We start from the raw sequence: 20782 nt of genomic DNA, 5'->3' as shown, positions 1-20782 counted from the left end.
CAGTGGAGCTGCCTTAGGGTGGGCACATGGCATATTACTCAGAGTTCAGTTCTTGGGCTGATGAAAAAAAATTGAAACTCCTGTACTCAGACCAATACAGGCAAAGCCTCCCATTAAGATTTGTTAGACTTTCAGTTTAGTCTGGTAAATGGGAGATGCCCTTTGATATTGCTAAGGGACAGATTTTTTAAAGCTGGAATTAAAAATAGGAAGTTTGATAATGAAACGCATATTGTGAAATTCGAAAGCGTACGGTGTGTTAAGGACCTTGGTGTCAAATTCATGATTAACTGTAAATTTTCACAGCATTGCATTGCAGCAACCAATAAAGTAAACAATGTCATGCTTCATTAATATAAACTTTTCATTTATAAGAATAAAGATTTAATACTACCCATATATAATGGGTTGGTGGAACATTACTTACACATGCAGTACACTTTTGGTCTCCCCACTATGTAAAGGATATTGCTAAATTAAAAGGCATTCAACTTACGATAACCAAGAGGATCTCTTCCTTATGCAACAAACTTTATGAAGATATCATATACGAGAGAGAGAGAGAGAGAGAGAGAGAGAGAGAGAGAGAGAGAGAGTCTTATTTCCACTTGCACCACTTCATGATTACAGCCACACAACGCTCACCTCCTCCCCTCTTTCTCCCAAATATAATGTAACAGAATAGATTAGTTACTCACAACATTTTACAAAAGATGACAATCTATAGAAAACAGCTTCTAGCCTGTTTTCTTTTATGGTAGACCAGTTTTAATATGATGTATAGATATGTCAGCAGATTGTAGTGGTTAACCCGAGAACGTCGGCAGACCCTTTTCAGGCCTTTCACGAGTCGTGGCTGTGGAACGGTGGACCCTTAAAAGGGCTCGCCATAAAACACCTAATTCGAGCTAATTGTAGGCGGTGGTGGCATAGCGCAACCCACCATGAATGCCCGAGGTCATTGTGGTGGATGAGTGATCTTGAGGTGGGCTTTTTTGTCATGGGTGGTGCTGTAAGGTCATGGCATACTGAATTAGCTACCCATACAGTAATCACTTGTCAAATTCTCTATAGTAGACAACAAGCGACTCCCGGCTAGATGCCACGCGTCACGAGACTGTTTATTTTGTAACAAACACCACCCAAAAAGAATGGACTTTGAGTATAAGTAAATATTTTTAACGGCTTTATGGTTATGAGAGGAGTACTCTGATGTACGTTCCATGCTCTTTTCTTAGTCTCAAAATGCAGTGTAATTTTGTCGTTCCTCGGCCACTTCTCGGCTTTCCCGTAACTGAAGCCCACGGGTTAAGGACAGGACATAACCACCTAGTGTAATAATTGTGGTCTGAATAACTATGCCGATTTGTGTAAATTCTCTCTCTCTCTCTCTCTCTCTCTCTCTCTCTCTCTCTCTCTCTCTCTCTCTCTCTCTCTCTCTCTCTTTCACACACACACACACTCCGGTGGCTCAATTGGTAGAGTGCTGCGCTGTGAAGCTTAACAGCCAAACAGGCGGCAATTCGAGCCCCGCTCAGGCCGGATTCTTTCGGTTGGCTAGGAGTGGTTACTGTCCCCCCTTGAGCAATGGGGATGGGGTGTGTGATGTGTGAGGTCCTGGCAGTATCCAGAGATCAATGATAATGAGCACTTGCTCTCGTCGGGAGGGTACCTGCTGGGGAAAGCGAGTCCAACTTGTGATCAGGCCGTGGTGAATTACACACACACACACACACACACATAAAGAAATATAGCTTCCCACAAAGAAATATAGAGGTTTGGAACAGACTAAGTGAAGAAATAGTATCGGCGAAGAGTGTGCAAAGCTTCAAGGAAAAGTTGGATAATTATAGATACGGAGACGGGACCACACGAGCGTAAGCCCAGGCCCTGTAAAATTACAACTAGATAAATACACACACACACACACACACACACACAGTTACATGTTTTGTATGTAACTATTTGAAGAGCCTTTGTGTGGGACAAAATTAATTGTCCATTGTTACATATATACAAATACAAAATATAAAAGCAAAAAAATGAAAAAATAATTTGTCGTAAGTCTCTCTCTCTCTCTCTCTCTCTCTCTCTCTCTCTGTGTGTGTGTGCATGCGTACGTGCGCATGTGAGAGAGAGAGAGAGAGAGAGAGAGAGAGAGAGAGAGGGGGGGAACACACATCGTGTTGATTGTAAACTATTTCTATTGATATTTTATTATGATGCTGTCATTGTTCAGGAGTCTATTTTTATATCAGTCCTGTATGAGAAAATTACACGTTTTTCTTCTAAATATTCCATTATTCCAACTGTAAAGCTGTCAGGAAATAAGTACATAATAATAAATGTGATACATGCATGCATTCATGTATTTATTTCTGTTTTGTATGTGGGTGATACACATATATGTATGAATGGGAAGATGTATTTGTGTATGTATGAGATATTGCAAGTTTACTGTAGTATCTGTAAACATTTCTTTTTTCATGCATTTAACTTCATGAATTTATTACTCTTTTTTAGTTTTCTTCCATATGCTATTTCATTATTATTTTTAAGTTCTTCCAAGGACTTGGTCCATGTTCATATCAGTTAGAATAAGTTGTATTTTTGTATACATCATTCACAGCTGCCTTTCCTCTCCCATTTCTTTTTCAAGATATATTTCTCACCATTGATTTCCATATTTAAACTTCATTTATATATGTTTTATTTACATAGAAATCAATGGAAGTCAGCTTTTCCTATTTTTTTAATATGTTAATTTATATAGTATTTTTATATACCTTGCTGCATTCTTAAAACATAATATTACTTTTTTCTCCCTCATAATATATCTCCTACACTAGGCAAGTTGTACTCAGGTGGAGGAAAGCTGCGGCCATTGAAGCAAGGCACCATAGCCTGTTTTTTCTCATACCTTATCTCTCTCTCCTTAATGCTCTAATTTACTCAATTCAATTGATATCTGGAAAAAGTCTAAGCGGTCCAAAATATCGAATTCATAATTTATAAAATTGGAAAGTAAGCTGAATTACTTAAAACTGCCCAAAGTGAGGCCACAACTTGCAGTTTTGTTAAAACAGGTAGTGACAGGCATTTGTATAGAATACAACAAATATTTGGCTGCCATCTATAGTACCAGTAACTCAGACACTTAGAACGTACTTGCAGCTGCCAGATGCCTGTCACTGCATGCATTAATATAGAAAGCATCTATTTAAAGTTAGTACTGTAATTGGTTCAATTGGGAATGATGAAATGACTGACAGTGTCCTTTTCCGTTCTTTTTCCAGATTATCAATTGCTTCAAAAATTACACTTTATCAGCGCCTCCCACCAATACATGCACTGGCCATCACGTCGCCCCGCTGTCTGTCCAGGATGTGGCAAGTTCTTTAAATTCAAGTACAATATGAAGATTCATCTGAAAAAATGTATGCAGGCGCAGAGTCACCTTGGTGGTGGGATGCTGAGTAGCAGTGTGACTGAGGAAGTGGCTCCACACCCATCCCTTCCACCACCACCACCACCACCACCTCACCCTCATGGCACTCACTCCACATCCTGACTGGCAGCACTGAGCCAGGATGCCCCGTCCACCAATAATTTGAAAGCTCCTCCATCATCTCCTCCACCACCACTGCTGCCATTGTCACACAATCCACCACACTCCCCAACATTGTTAGCAACCTTAGCTGCAAGGCGTCGGGCTACTGCAGGGGAGAGAAAGTGGTATCCTTATTAATGCATCCTGGATATTATTCCTGTGGAATGTCAAGCTGAACTCAACAGTGGCCTCTCGTGAACTAAGTTTTGGCTCCAGAGGAGAGAAGAACCCTTATGTGACAAGTCACCCTGCAGCCTTCATGGTACCCCGCACTAGTAGAGCTTATATTTCACAATGTGATTGTTGATGTAGAGAAGGCTGATGTGTGACATGACTTGTAAAAATCAGGGGTTAATACAGGGTTGACATTGTCTTCCAGCATCCTGTCATGTGCTGCAATCTGCTCATAGAAAGATCATTTGAGGGTGTATTCCATGTGGTGAAAATCTGAACACCAAGGTTCTAGCTGCTTAGGTGTGGCAGCATAGCTGCCCTGTTATGTAACTGAAGGTTAATGGTTTAGTTGTATTAAGAGAGTTAATGAGTTAAGGAAGTCAAGATGTTAATCATTAAGTACTGGGAGCTTGATTTTGTGAACTGTACAGCAGCAGCAGCAGCTTTTGAAAGATGGACGTGCCAAATGCGGGGCAAGATCCATACTTTGTTGGCCTAATGAAACATAACATGGTCCAGGTCCCGCAAAGTTCATATGATGGCCAACAGTCATCACAGTAACTGGCATGGCCTCATTCACAGCAAAACTAACAACAAACAGCCATCCGTCAGCCAGGTTCAGCATCGCAAATCATTCTGGCAGCAGTCTGCAGCAGCAGCAACAACAGTCAGGCTCAGTACAAATATTACGGGTTACATTGCTCGTTCCGTTGCTGCCCTGCACATGGGGCGCAGCTTGTCAGATGAAACAATCAGTGTGTGACCTCAGAGACACTTGCTCACTCTATGGCAGGGATCAGTACCTCATAGGGATGATGATAACTAGCTTTTATCTCTTGTTGCTGCCATTAGCAAGAAGATTTATTATTCTGGTAGCATGGGAGATAAAAATAGTACCTTCATCTTTGCAACAATATTACCTCATCATGCGCTTTAAACAGAGTGAAATTTTGCACATTGCCATGCTTTAGTTTGGCAACATGATGCATTGTTTGCTCTGCCACATAAATTATTTTCCTACAGTACCTCATACTTTTGTCAGGGTTACAAGGACCTGACAACATCCAAATTAGTCCGTAATGCATTTATACAGTGTAAACATTATCTACAATGTTCCTCAGGTATTTTTTATGACTTCTCTGTGGTCCACAGGTCTGAATCCCATGGGAGAGTGTGTGACATCCAATCTCAGTTGCAGTTGTTTGCTGAGCTCTGGGTCAGGGCAGGCAGACCAGGCTACCTAACACTACTTGTTGCCCATTGTTTGTAGTATTATTGTTGTTGTTGAGATTGAAGAACTATTATTTTAAATGGTAGTGTGGTGGTTCTGTCTGCCCTGCCACAGATGGTAGGGTCTAGCTCAGCAACAACAGCAACAGCAACAGCAGCAAAGTAGTCTTTTTGTTGTTGTTTTTACGTACAATCAGGGTGGCATCCTCTCCCTGGGCACAATCTACCTCACAGTGCAAACATATTGTATCCTGTTAATATAATAGGAGCACGTTGTATTGTAGCTACTGACCGACCTACCTACTTTCCAGTCCCTCCCCCCCCTCCCCCCCACACACACACACACCTGGTGATCAAAGTGACAATGTTAAATATCCCGGTTATACAGCAGCTTCATGACCAGCCAGTAGCTTTGTGCTGTAGAATGCCAAGCAGGAATCTGCATCCTTATTCTGCTGTAGTTTCTTGCTTGACAACTATATTAATGCACTTCTTTGTGGGTGAATTATCATCCTTAGTGCACAGTTTTAATTTACATAAATATATCACTGGTACAGCGGCAGGTCATGGGAAGCAGCCACTTTTCTGTGTTCATAAAATTGGCAGTATGTAAAACTCTTTATTAGTCATTAAGCAGTAATTTCCCTCTTTATGAATGTTTCATTAGCTAAAGTCTCTATCATATTCAAAGCACTGACAATGATTTTTTTACATATATATATATATATATATATATATATATATATATATATATATATATATATATATATATATATATATATATATATATATATATATATATATATATATATATATCCTGTCAAATCTTGCCCAACACAGCAGTTAATTTCCTGAGCCCATTGTACATGGGAAAATTTTGCACTAGGCAAAGTTGAGTTTGAATGGGAATATGAGGCTAGGTTCCAAGATCTCTGTGATCCCCTTTATATTTCATATATTCCTAAACTAGAAAGCTCAAAACAACATACCTACTGTAAAAGGCATTAAAACAACAATCTTGGATGATATAGCATGAGAATACCAAAGCACGTTGTGCAGTCCAAACTTCCTTCCAGCCTCTTTCCAACTGACTGCTCTCTAAGACCCTCATCAAGCTCAGCACCTTCCTCTCCTTCCCAGAGGTCTAAGGAAACCATGCCAGATCATTAAGCGGACATGGGAATAAAGGTAGTAAAAATAAACATTGGAAACCACATGGAGAGAGAGTGACACTAGCATGGTGTTTAAAGTAACACATGTAAGACAGACTCCTGGAACATGACAGTGCCATGTATGTGGGAGAGTCCACTTACCAGCTGGTGCAGGAGAAATCTCTCTCACCAGGGAAACCTTGCACACCCATAAACCGTGTGATGTTGGCAATTCATGCAGTTGAAAAACAGTGCACATTATAAGTTAGAAATGAGAAGGTAGAGATGCATGCAAGTCTGCTGACCATCAGTCTAGAATAGATATCCATTTGTGTTGCTAAATATAGCACGTTGATTTCCCTTATTGTGACTTAGGTCATGACACACTAAAACAATGAGAAAAGTAGAATCATGTTTAGTGGAAACAGTAATGTAGAAAAGAACATAAGAAAATCTCACTTAGCACTGCATTCATCTGTGATTTGGCAGTATAGAGGGGTGGAAAAGTTAGCCAATGTCAGTGGAGCCATCCTGACAAAGACTGCCAAGGTTGTGGCCTCACCTGATTGTGCAATTTCTAAAGAGATTCTGTGGGAAGTGTTTGAAGTCGTGTGTAGCTTCTTGGTCTATGTATGGCACAGTTTTCTCTATTTTATAACAGATGTTCTTTATAGATTCAAGTTCTCAAGTTTATATATATATATTTTTTTTTTGTTTTTGTTTTTTGTGTGTGTAAAAATTAATGGATAATTTCAACAACCACTTGGCAACCCTGCATCGTAACTACAGGGTGGAAATTCCAAAATTTCAGAGGGGAGACCCCACCTGTTGAAAAAGGGAACAGGGTAACTTATGTCCATGTATATGATAGTTTAAAAAGATTCAGAAGTATCTTCAATATATTTTCTTTCTTATTTACCATGTCGTGTTGGGCTTTTTTTCCGGTTGCCCATTTGTGCAATCATGGCTTTTGTGCTTGGAAAATTCATATTCATTTTCAGTAAGGGCTGACAGTATATATATATATATATATATATATATATATATATATATATATATATATATATATATATATATATATATATATATATATATATATATATATATATATATATATATATACAGGTTGAGAATTCTTTATCCGAAATCCAAAAACCTCCAAAATCCAAAAGTTTTTTGAATGCTGGCATGACGCATCGCAAATGGAAAATTCCACAAAGTGATGGGAAGGTTCCACCACGTACAGCTGTTGTGTGCTGCTCAGGGTTACCAGGTCTGTAGTTTACCTGCCCAATTAGGCGGGTAAACCTACTGCTGCATCGACACCTTGGACGTAAAAACATCTGCCTGCCACCACCACGGGTTTTGGGTAGCTTTTGGGATGGGATTGGGCGGGAAAACAGTCCATGACCTGGCAACTCTGCTGCTATACGTTTGTTTGTTGTCAGCAGTAGTCACAGTAACACCTTCGCTGATTACTCATTGTGATTATGGCATGTTGTATGCTATGTGGTGTAAAGATATTGTTGAAAATGTCAAAGGGCATGCTTATTCCGAAATCTGAAAAAAATACGAAACCCGCAACACTCTCGGTCCCAGGGATTTCGGATAAGGGATTCTCAACCTGTGTGTGTGTGTGTGTATGTATATATATATATATATATATATATATATATATATATATATATATATATATATATATATATATATATATATATATATATATATATAAGATACGAAGTTTCAAAATAGGCAATCCATGTTTGAGCTCGCCAATCAAATGCTGGTCTCTTGCACTCTGCTTTATGTGAAAAAGGATATTGTTTCTTTGCAATCCTGTAAAAATTTTAGGGATTTACTTATATTTTCCAATATTTTCCCCATTCCCTCTTAAGCTTGAAATGCATGCTTTGTTTTAGCAGTGTTCAGAGAGGAGTGGAGTTTTCAGCAATTGGTGGTTCGTGGAAAATTCTCCACGCTAAAGCAAAAAAGAGGGCTCTAAATAGTATATAACATTCATTGAAAGGGAAATTTCTTATGGTGTGGAAGCATGACTATAAATCTTGTCACTTTGACTTAATAGTCATTGGGTCTATTACTAAGAGGATTTGAGATTTATGACTGTAATCTGAAATTATATGACAGACGTAGGTCTATAATATTACTAATTCTGTCCTGTGCAAATATGCTCCCTATTACTGCTATTAGACAAAATGTTGTCATAAAAATAAAACATGTCATTCTGATAATTGAAAGCAGTGTAGTGAGCATAGTTGCTCAGTTCAAACATCTTGTGTTGTGCTCACTGGAGGTACCAGCCATCATAATTATGAATTCAATATTTTTTTGCTATCACAACATGTAATCAATTCATTCTTGTGTGTGAATCTTGTTAAAATTCATTAGTAGTACCAAATCATGAATTGCACATACTTTTAGTAACAAGCTTGGGTTCATATTTAACTGTTGAAACTTTTGGTTTAATTTGAAGCATTCATTTAAACTTTTGAATAATTGATTTTGAGCTTTGAATTTTGGATAATTGTTGAATTTATGCAAAATTCTGTGTAATTATGAAAACAGTGATTGAAATGATGGAGCTCCCTGGGAACACACACACACACACACACACACACACAAGCAGCAACAAATATGCTTATTTACAAAGTCCATCCCAGAGTAGGTTTTGTATGTCCTTGTGAAGGATCTCCAAAGAACTGTGAATAGATAATTTCTTTCAGCATTAAAATTTCTCTGCCCCAGTTATTACTGGAAGGCAGCCCTCACTTAGAATAAAAAGTCTGGTCTTGAGACATTAAGCCTTCAAAATTCTGTCGTATAAACTGCACAGATCTGATAGTCGAGATGTGATGGAGTGGAGCTGTGAGACAGCACTCATCCCCATGAATCTTATATTGGGGAATAAAACAGCACTCAGTGCGTCCCAGTCAGTACTGTAGCGGGTGTGAAATGGCTGGGATGGACTTAGAATATAACGTCATTTGTTGTTCAGTCTACTGTATCCATGTGGGGCAGAACTACGGCTGGCTCAGGTTGTCAGACACATTGTGTCCAGAATTATAATTCCAAAACTTAGTAGTCTGCTTCCCCTCCTCTTCCTCTACTATAAAGCTATTAGGTAGACACTTTCGTGGCCAGAGTAATATTATTTCTCTAGAGTTTAGTTTTCATTAGTATATTATTCAATTTTTTTCATGTACTTGTGGCACAAAGCCACAAATTTAATGAAATTTATTGAAAGAGTTGAGTTTGCCATGAAGATGTGCTACCGTCAGTGGTGCTAAGCATTTAAGCACGGCTCTAATTTCATTGAATTTTTGGCACACGGGCACATCAGACATGGCCACCGAGTGATTGTTTGTGTCCCTTTTCATCTCCATTCTTTTCTATTTGGTTCAACCTCTTGCATTATTTATCTGATGGTCAAACCTCACCATATAACAATAAGGAATAGATGTCCATTCTATTAATTCTATTTTCTCCTTCATGCTGTGAACTCAATATAATCCAAAGACTATGGCATTATAAACATTTCTTGATTTACTATATAATCATCTAGATAATATCTGTTGTTGGTTTCTTTTCTCTTTGCTTCTGATTTTGAGCAAAAAATCCATAGAAATTTGATGTACTTTATTGCAGATGTATTCTTCACTCAAGAGTTTGCATCTCTGATGCATAGTGTGTATTATTATTGCCTCTGATTATCATGTGTAAACCAAAATAAATGTTAATTTGGGAAGGATATGGACTCTGACTATTTTCACAGAGTATATAATGAAAGTCTTAGAGTATTATTTAGCTATATTGTATATACATAACATATTTATATAACAATCAGTTGTGGCATGAGGCATATTGCAGAATTCAGTCCAGTATAATTTTTAAGATACTATTTTATACAAGTACTTGTCAGGCAGCACAAGATACTTCCTATCACTCTAGAAAGAAAAATTGTGTAATTTAGACAAGTATCATGTTAAGTGAAGCTTTATCAAATGTACACTATAAATACTTATTATCTTATCATGGATTATTAGTGCTATTATTATTATCAATGTTATTATTATAACTTAATTTTCATTACTGTTATATTTTTTCATTATTATTATTGTTTTTATTATTATTTATTATTATTATTATTATTATTATTATTATTATTATTATTATTATTATTAGCCTTTGGATTATCCACAGTTATAAAAAATAACAACAGTTTTTTAATAACATAATTAAGCATATTCTGTAATTTCCCATCCCCATACAATACCGGAGTTCCTAATCTTTCTCTTAATTTCTTCACCACTTCATGAAGATTGAATGATGAATGCTTGATATAGATGCTTTTACTTGAAAGGGTTTACATCAATCAGGTCCTTTTGTGCTCAAGGGAAGACTGCCAGCAGCTTCTATCCCCATTTACAGTTAATGTGTTTGTAGTCAACTGTTAGTTTGCTTTGGAATGGGAATGAATGTTAACTAAGTATTAAAGTATATAGTTATATTGGCCTTGGTGTGCCTGTGAGCCAATCCAATGACGGGAGTGCTGGTGGGTCAACTGAGTAACCAGCAGTCAACTTTTTGTGTGACAATTATGTCCACTTCATGGTAACATGATGTTCATACCTGAAGGTTTTCTGCATGATAATGTGACAGGTCTTTTTTTATGTTTTTCATGAACCAAGTGTCATCTATGATAGATAAATGAAATGTTTTCTTAAAAACTGAGTATTCTGTGTAGTATCACACTTGTTTGTTTTGAGAAGACAGTTGGGATTAATAATCATACTCCTCAAATGAGATGAAAGTCAGAGATACATATACACTAACCTTTTTTTTTTTTTTTTTAAGCTTATGTAAATTGGCAATGAAAAAAAATATGCTGCAGGTTTTTGGAAAAAGTTTCCATGGCCTATAATGTAGGTCTCCTGCTAATCCTCAGATGAATGTGTTAAAACTTAACACCAGTAGATGTGCATTTTTTAACTTGAAACATGATTCAGTTGGAATTTCAAGATTGCATAAGTTACTTATTGGGAAGTTTGCTATTAATTTTATGACATTATTACAAAAGGAAACTTTTTTCCTTCTGCATGTGGCAGAAAATTGCTTCAAGCAGTGCTGTCAGAAATCATACGGTAATCTAATGAATTTTTTGGGGAAGTAGAATTTTCACACTCAAATATGAAAAAGAGTAGGCTATTCATTTATCTGTGTAGAGTTGTGAGAATCATTTGAGAGGTATTTTGAAAAAGATCTGAGGATTAGCAATCACAGAATTGTAGGGGGACCATTGTATATAGTTTTCATCAAGAAACCTTTGCTTCTACATCTTGTCACAGCTCAGACCAACTTGTAACACATATCAGTTCTCTCGCTACTCCTGTGTGATTTTATATTATAATAAACAAAATCATAGTTTCTATTGTTTTTACTTTCCTTAACCTTACTTCAGTTCAATGTGTGTGTAAGATTGCTAGTGAAACATTCTCCATAGAATAGGGTGGGAGAGGTGAAACATCATGTAACCATTTTGAAAGGTATCATTAAGAATTGCAAGAGGGGCCAGTCTCCATACATGTTTGTACTGTAAGAACTTGTGCCATTTTTATTGCCTTTTATGGTGTATGTATATATATATATATATATATATATATATATATATATATATATATATATATATATATATATATATATATATATATATATATATATATATATATATATATATATATATATATATATATATATATATATATATATATATATATATATATATATATATATATATATATAAACACACACACACACACACACACACACATACACACTTAAACATGAAAAAGGCATTTAACCCTTTCCATCCGTGACGCAGACATCGGCGTCACAGTATGGAAAGGGTCAAGAGTAAATGGAAGAGAATTAATCCTCTTCTAAACCTCTCAATCCTCCTCTAAATTCCTCGTAATCCTCTTCCATTTCCTCTTAAGAGGTTTAGAAGAGGATTAAAAGGAAATAGAAGAGGATTAATAGGTTTAGAAGAGGCCTAACGGTGAAGCCGTCGGACGCTGACGTCGGTGTCGCCGGAGTGAAGGGGGTTAATGTGAATTTTTTCTTAAATGTAGCTATAAGAAGTACTGTATATTTAGGTGTGTTAAGGTTTATGTACTGTCAGTAGTAAGATTATAACCCTGTTAAAACTACTTTGGAAATAACTGATACTATGCCAAGGTTACAGTTGTACATAGTACATTTAAATATGGGTGTTGTATAATATAAATAATATGAATAATATATATATATATATATATATATATATATATATATATATATATATATATATATATATATATATATATATATATATATATATATATATATATATATATATATAAGACTTGACCAATGGCATGTGATAACACTTGCTTTTTTATTACTTGCTAATGATAAACATTTAATTGATTTCTTTTATTATTTCTCTAACATTTGTATGGATTCTACTTTTCTCAGCTTTTATTCCCACTGACAGGGTTCGAGAGTTAATAAAGATACTAACTTCTTTATTGGCATCTTGCCTTCTTATGATCGGAGTTTGGTTTACATTTGCTTTCTCTTATCTAATAAAACTTTTATGGCGTGTGGGTGGCTTTACACTTAGCTTTTTGGTGATAAATTTTCAGACAATAATGTTAAGAGTGGCTGGGTGGCACTAGCAGTACAATGGCCCTGAAAGTGGGAATAAACTGAGGTTTGTTGTTTCTCATCTCTTTCAGACAGTCATGGGCCTCTTTCATCTCTGCACTCCTCCCCCGTGTCTCTGTTCTTCCCCCCGCGTACCTGGTCAACCTCGTCGGCTGGCTTGCGTCCCCAGCTCTCCCTTCCCCCATTGGCCCCTCTCACCTTCCCTCCATCTTCTTCATCCTCTCACGGCTCCTCTGCAGCAGCAGTGGCAGCTGTAGCTGCTCAGTTCTCTCCTCTGCGTCCCAGAACCCTCCGGCCATCTCACCGACCAGCCCATTGTCCTGCATGCGGTCGATATTTCACCTTTGGACATAATATGAAGGCTCACCTGAAGCGTTGTCCCAAAAACGCACATCGACCTACTTTGGTTACCTCGGTCACTTCTGTCATCTCAACCCCTGCCACTACAACTTCTGTCAAACCAGAACTGGACACCAATCATACCTCTCCGTCCGTTTCACCCTCCATCTTGGCGGAGAAGCTTACATCTGATAGTGGAGAAAGCCTTAAGGCAGCCTCAAATTAATTTAGAAGACCTATTTTCATAACCTAGAGGAAGAGTAATTCATGAGGATACATTCAGACCTCTTTCAGACAAGGGATTTGCATTAGATTTCATCAACTGTTAAGATTTAGAATGAACTGTCAAATAATCAGAATGTGTCCTTTAAGTTGACAGGCTAGCAGTATGTATCTTGATGCATATACAGACTGAAATGTGTATTGGTGGTTGTGCTGTACTATAGCTTATGCCAAGTAATTTTGCTCACATGTGTGCCAACAGTTATTGCCTGGGAACTATGTCATCCCAGTTCAACATCATTTATGTTCCTACAAACCATGACAAACAAAGCCATATTACTTTAGAATGGATGAGGCAACTCCTCAATTTACTGCATATTTCAACAACATAAATAACATATTAAGCATTTGTAATGGGAGATTACAGCTACCATACTAAAGTGAATATTTGGCAATTAGTCTGCATAATAAACGCAGCTTTATATATCCATGACAAGTTGGAGACAGTTTCTTATTAAGGGTTATTAGTACTTAAGAGGACTTTTAAGGTTAAACAGTAAGAGTGATTTTGACTAACGAGGAATCTCCTTAACATTGTGCCATATAACATGCTAAGTCACACATAGTTTCTAAGATGCTGCGAGCATAATTATTAATACTCATGAATGAATTTGTTGGGAGAATTTGCTGGATTTGATAATTTAGTTGTAGATTGCATAGTTTGTTGTTTTAGCTTTTGTACTAGTTTGAGTAGTTATAGTAATCTGTAGTGTTTTGTTGTTGTTTTGAGGACTTTAAATTATTTTATCCCAACACTCAGGAAAATAAGCCTAGCAAATTTTCTCATCATTCTAGAGCATATGCAGCTAACTCTGCAAGCTTCAAGTTTCATCCTCATACCGTAATTCCGATGGTCCACAAACTCGTCTTTGCTCATCTCAGAACCCTCGTTTGAACCTTTTTGAAATGAAAATTTAAGGGTATTCATAAAACAGTGGCCTTTGAGTGTGTGTGTGTGTGTGTGTGTGTGTGTGTGTGTATTATATATATATATATATATATATATATATATATATATATATATATATATATATATATATATATATATATATATATATATATATATATTTTTTACGTTACGAGCTATGGCACCAGTATGTTTTCTTGGTGGGCAGTAGGTTTTCTTGGTGGGGCCTGACGGTCAGCCCCAGCTCACTGTGGCGCAGGCAAGTGCTTTTAGTGGTGCCATCTTGCTTGGCTCATGCTGTCCCCTGGAGCTCATCTCTGAGCTTCTCTTTAGAGAGAGAATCTAGAGTCTGGGTTGATAGGTGGTCTTCAGGACAGCATGTAGGTAGTCTTAGGCCACTTAGCAGTGACTGAAAAATCCCAGCTGTAGTGGCACGTAGGGCTCAAACCCACGTCCTCCTGGACACGGCGCCAGCACGCTAAACACTCAGCCACCGCCCCCACAAATATATATATATATATATATATATATATATATATATATATATATATATATATATATATATATATATATATATATATATATATATATATTATACAGTCATCCCTCAAATAGTACGGGGGTTAGGGACCCAGGACCCCCGTACTATTCGAAAATCCGTATAAAATTAGTGCCTCCCCAAGAAACACTCCTGGGCACTCCTTCGGAATCCGGGTCCTGCCTGGGTCAGCTGTTACCCGTGGGCCCAAGTTGCCAGTTATGCATTTTCTGCTGCAGTCACAGTGCAGTGTCAAGGGGGGTGAAGCCCCCTCGTTAGAGGTCAGGTTATTTAAAGTTCGGTTGGAGTAGTTTAAATATGCGTCCCTTAACTACATAATATGGAGGCATAATGTCGTATTTTAGAGGCGCAGAGTCAATCTCCACAATTACCGTTTCGTATCTTATTTCAAGTATCATTTAGAGAGCAATAGAAACTGTGGTCCAGATTAAGAGAGTGAGTGTATGACAAGGCTTGCTCGCTGACCCCTGCAACAATAAACTATCAATCAATCAGAAAGTGCAGCCAGGATGGCTCCGTTGTCAAGCGTGGTAACACTACAGATGAAAATGCATAACTGGCAACTTTGGCCGGTGAGTAGAAGCTGAGCCAGGCAGGACCCGGATTCACGTGGTATGCTTTCCCTACTGCAACTTAACTCGTACCAAAACATAACTTCTCCTAAGTCTGAATTCTTCTGCAAGGTGAATACCTTTCTCGAATGCTTTGGGGTGCTTTCAGCAGGTGTTTTGGTTTGTCTCTTGGGTCCCATGTTCATGTTATGTGGCAATGGAGAAGCGTTGCTGAGGTTGTGCACACACATGGACTTCGGGAAAGCGCACAGGTTTCAATCTGGCAAAACAGTGTTCCTGATGTTGTGCACACACTTGGACTGAAGGGATGCGCATGGGTGACAGTCTGGTAAAACAATGTTGCTCTTCAAGCCATGGCTACTTGGTGCGACGAGCGGGAAATTTAATGACAATCCGTATAAAACTGAAACCATACTATTTGAGGGACGATATATATATATATATATATATATATATATATATATATATATATATATATATATATATATATATATATATATATATATATATATATATATATACATACACACACACACACACACACACACACACCACATACAGAGTAGTGGAGTCCTAGAATGGCCTGGAAAAAAATGTGATCCATGCAAGGACGATTCATGAATTTATGGCCAAGTTCCATTAATGCAAAGTTAAAGGCCAGTTCACACAATGATTGATGCTATTCTACACACATTATGTCAGTGAGACATGCCTGCCATGCTTGCTATGGTAGTGTTCACACTGAAAAGTGTCGGCAAATCTACATTGTAGATGTTTCACCCAACAGCTGTCCTCCCTATATACATCCCTGTAGCCTTCTGTAGACATATCATATAAACACGGATATTTTCATATTTCTTCTATTGACTGCTCTATAGCCCTCGGAATCCTGTGCTAGAAAATCAAAATTGTCTCCTGTAAAGGGTACCTCACATGCTTGGATTCGTGCATGGCAGACTGCTGGTGGCTTATCACTGTCTCAGTTGCCAAGCACTAAGCAGTGCAGGGGCTCCCTCTAAAGTGCCCTATTGTGCATATATGAGGTAAGCTATGTTTTTGAAATATCACCAGGCAGCAAGAGATGTGACCAATGTCACAGGCGTCGCTGGTGTGTGCATGTGTTTAATTGAAAACAGTAGAAACGATTGAAAGTCACACGATAGCTTAGTGCGCGTAGGATTGCATTGCTTCCGATGTGAACGGGCCTTAAAGATTGCTGTTTGATATACTAATTTATCAAATATATCCTCAGATATCTGCATAAAAATTCAATATAGTTACATCATCTGAGGATCGATTATATATATATATATATATATATATATATATATATATATATATATATATATATATATATATATATATATATATATATATATATATATAAAATATACTCCCGAGTTTCTCTCTCCTCGAGTTTTGCGCTCACTCATAAATTCTTACTCTCCCGACTTTCGTGCTGCTTTGACATGTACAGGTTACGTGTGCCTCCAGTCGGCGTCATGCGTGATTCCTTAAGGCGGTGTCTCACTGGCCATTTTCCTCCAACCGTTGGGGCTACTGGCTACCGCAGTTTGCTAGAAACTGATATCCGCATCTGCAAAATATGTACATATGACATCTGCATACACATCCGCATCCGCGGATCTCTGAAATCTGACATCCGATACATCATTAATATATATATATATATATATATATATATATATATATATATATATATATATATATATATATATATATATATATATATATATAGTCATACCTCGGTTTACGGTTTATGAGTGCCTTAGTTTACGAGTGTTTTGATTAACAAGCAAAAAAAGAAAAAAAAAGCCTTGGTTTGCGAGTGGTGACTTGGTATACAAGCATCCTGTTTGTATAAGTTTTTTTTATTCATTTATTTATTTATGTTATTTATTTACCACCACTTCCCGGGTGGGGACATGGGCTATATGGAGGCTGTCAGGGTCAAGCGCGTACATTCCTCCAAGAAGGGATCATAGACCCTTGCTGGATGACGGCTCTGAAAGGGGAGGGGAGGATGCTGATAAATCGATTGTCGGCTGACGTCAACCTAGCCGGCCAAGTCAGTCTTTTGACGAGGACTGGTGTGTCTCTTTGTACAAGTCGAAAATGTGGGCATGGGTTCCCATTGTTTGCCGCAAGACGAGAGTGCACAAAGCAGAAAACAATGGGAATAGAGTCTCAGTTAGGGTTGCCACCTTGAGCTAAAAAAAATAAGGAATGCAACATCCCATTCTCCAATAAAGAACGAATCCATATTTTAGGGAACGGGTGGCAACCCAAAAATTTCTTTAGCCCACTGCTGGTGAAGGCAGGAAGAAGGGGGAAGGGACGTTACGATGCATATTTTACACATATTTCAGGACGACCCTTGACAAACATAATTTTATGGACTGGTTTTGTGGTTCACTGAAAAATGCACTCACTACAGTTTTAAAATACAGTACTGAATTTTATCTGCTTAAACATTCAGACAGCCAAATACATAAGAAATGGCATTCCGTATTTTAAGAAAAGGGTGGCAAATTGGCAACCTTAGTCTCAGTCCGCGTTGTAAATACAGCACGCGTGTCAGATTGCATTTGTGCTTTGGTGTACAGTCTTTGTGTATTCAGCACTAGAGTGTGTGTTTCTCTCTCTCTCTCTCTCTCTCTCTCTCTCTCTCTCTCTCAGTAGTAACTCCTCATTGTCTACTTCTTCCATTTTATTCCATAATTTATAAATTTGTATTAGGTCTCCCCTTTCTCTTCTTTGTTCCAATGTTGGCAGGTCCATTTCCTTTAACCTTTCTTCATATGACAATCCCTCCAGTTCTGGAACCATTTTTGTTGCCATCCTCTGTATTCTTTTTAGTTTTTTATGTGTTTCTTCTTATGGGGAGACCACACAGTTTCTGCATATTCCAATTTTGGTCTAATCATAGTGGTTATTATCTTTTTCATCATATCCTTATTCATGTAGTGGAATGCTATTCCTATATTTCTTACCATTCTATACGTATCTCGGAATATCCTATTAACATGACTCAGACTGTTGATTATCTTGTATTGTCACTCCCAGATCTCTCTCTCTTGAACTTTTAATATTTCTCCATCTCCCATTCTATATGTCTATTTTGGTCTCCCTTCACTTTTTCCCATTTCCATTACATGACATTTCTTCACATTGAACTCCATCTCCCATTTCATACTCCAGTCCCAAATCTTATTCAGATCCTCTTGCAGAATTTCACAGTCTTTACTGTTTCTTGTATGTCTCAGCAATTTCGCATCATCTGCAAACAGGCTCATGTAACTGCTTACTTTCTTCGCCATATCATTTATATAAACTAGGAAAAGTATTGGTGCCAATACCAATCCTTGAGGCAGTCCACTATCTACAATTCTCCATTACGATTTCATGTCCTTTACCACAGTTCTCATCTCTCTTTCCCTAAGTAACTTTCCATCCAGTTTAGCATTTTCCCTTTCAATCCTCCTTTATTTTCCAGCTTCCATAGTAGTCTTGTATGTGGAACTTTGTCAAAAGCCTTCTTAGGTCCAAATACATGCAATCTACCCATCCATCCCTCTCCTGTGTTATGTCTGTCACTCTCGAGTAAAAGCTCAGTAAGTTTGTTACACATGAACGCCCTTTTCTAAAGCCATACTGTTTTTCTGTAATTATATTGTGTTCTAGAAATTTTGTCCATTGTTTCTTTATCACTTTCTCGCATATTTTACAAACTATACTGGTCAGTGATACTGGTCTGTAGTTCAGTTCTTCCTTTTTCACACTTTTATATATAGGGACCACATCAGCCCTCCACCACTCCTTTGGTACTTTACCAGTTGATGTTGAACACTATGATATCATATACCAGTCCAACCAGCTGATTTCTGCATTCTTTCAATATAAAACCTGAGACTCCATCCAGTCCTATTGCTTTCCTCGCTTCCAGCTCCTCCATTATTTTAAATATCTCCTCTTTAGTTACTATGACTTCGTCCATATGAACATTCATTTTGTCATCTTGTGGTTCATTGAATTGTGATTCTTTTGTAAAAAACTTGCTGGAACCTCTTGTTTAGCAGCTCAGTCATGTCTTTAGCATCTTCAATCATCTTATTTCCATTTTTCAGTCTTTCTATTTTTTCCCTTGGTTTGATTTTGCACTTTTTAACAATATCCTTTTCATATCCTTTCTCTTTTTTTCTCCTTATTTTCACGTATTCATTTCTTGCTGTCTTAAAATCGTCTTTATTCCTTTGATTCTTATTTCTTTTCAATCTCTTCTATGCTTTGTCTTTTTTCCTTTGCACCTGCACATCGCATTAAACCAATCCTACTTTCCTCTTTCTTTGTGTTTATATAATGGGACATATTTCATGACTCCTGTTTCATACGCCTCCATAAAAAATATACTTTCCTGCACCTCACTTGTTCTCTTCAACTTTTCCCAGTCTAGCTCTTCATAATATTTCTTAAGATTTTCTATGTCCGCCTTCCTATAGTTTCTCCTGTTTCTTTTTTAGGATTCGTCCCCCTCCATGCCTTTCTCCTATGTTTCCATCTCTATTGTCACATGATCACTCTTTCCCAGGGGGCACCCATACCTTAATTCATTTAACAAGTGTATTCCCTTTGTTAGCACCAGGTCCAGTCTCGCTGGTTCGTCATCACTCCTGTATCTTGTGTTCTCCGTCACCCACTGCATCATCAAGTTTTCCATAGTCAAGCTTAGAAATCTTTCCCCCCATGCCTTTTCACTACCTCCACTTTCATATGTTTCCCAATTTACCTCCTTACAGTTGAAGTCTCCAACTAACAAGACTCTTTTGTTTGCTTTGAGTAACCTACTCAAACTCTGAATGGTATCTTCAATCATCATCTCATATTCTTCTCTGTTCCATAAGTTTGTTCTTGGTGGTACATAGGTTGCTATTATTGTCATCATTTCTCAGTTTTTGTTCTCCAGGTTAACTCACTATTTCTGCCTTTCCTTCTCCATATACTACTGATTTCACTAATAACTCCTTCCTCATCATTATCATCACTCCTCTACCACCTTTACCCTTCCTATCCTTCCTCCATACATTATAATTATTGTTAAACACTATTTGAATGACCTCTTTCAGCTTTGTTTCCGTTGAACATACAATCTTGTGCTCTTTTCCTCTAAGTAGTCTTGTAGTTCCAGTTTTCTAAATATTATCCCATCTACATTGG

The 20782-nt window shown here is 37.5% G+C and overlaps 1 protein-coding gene across 2 annotated transcripts in view; it reads left to right on the top strand.

Moving 5' to 3' along the window:
* LOC126981151 (broad-complex core protein isoforms 1/2/3/4/5-like) overlaps positions 1-13483 on the top strand; it is a 200246-nt gene extending 186763 nt beyond the window's left edge. Inside the window, exon 7 of one of the 2 annotated variants that reach the window (XM_050831868.1) lies at positions 12960-13483. In XM_050831868.1, coding sequence (XP_050687825.1) covers positions 12960-13453 — 494 coding nt within the window. In that variant the 3' untranslated portion in view covers positions 13454-13483. Of the gene's footprint in view, positions 1-3296; positions 5389-12959 lie in introns of those variants that run through there. The other variant, XM_050831871.1, reaches the window with a different exon arrangement.
* The last annotated feature ends 7299 nt before the right edge of the window (positions 13484-20782 follow it).

This window comes from Eriocheir sinensis, chromosome 46, assembly GCF_024679095.1.
Source record: "Eriocheir sinensis breed Jianghai 21 chromosome 46, ASM2467909v1, whole genome shotgun sequence".
NCBI lineage: Eukaryota > Metazoa > Arthropoda > Malacostraca > Decapoda > Varunidae > Eriocheir > Eriocheir sinensis.
The sequence above is the reverse complement of the archived record's forward strand: the minus strand, read 5'-3'. Positions and strand labels throughout refer to the sequence as shown.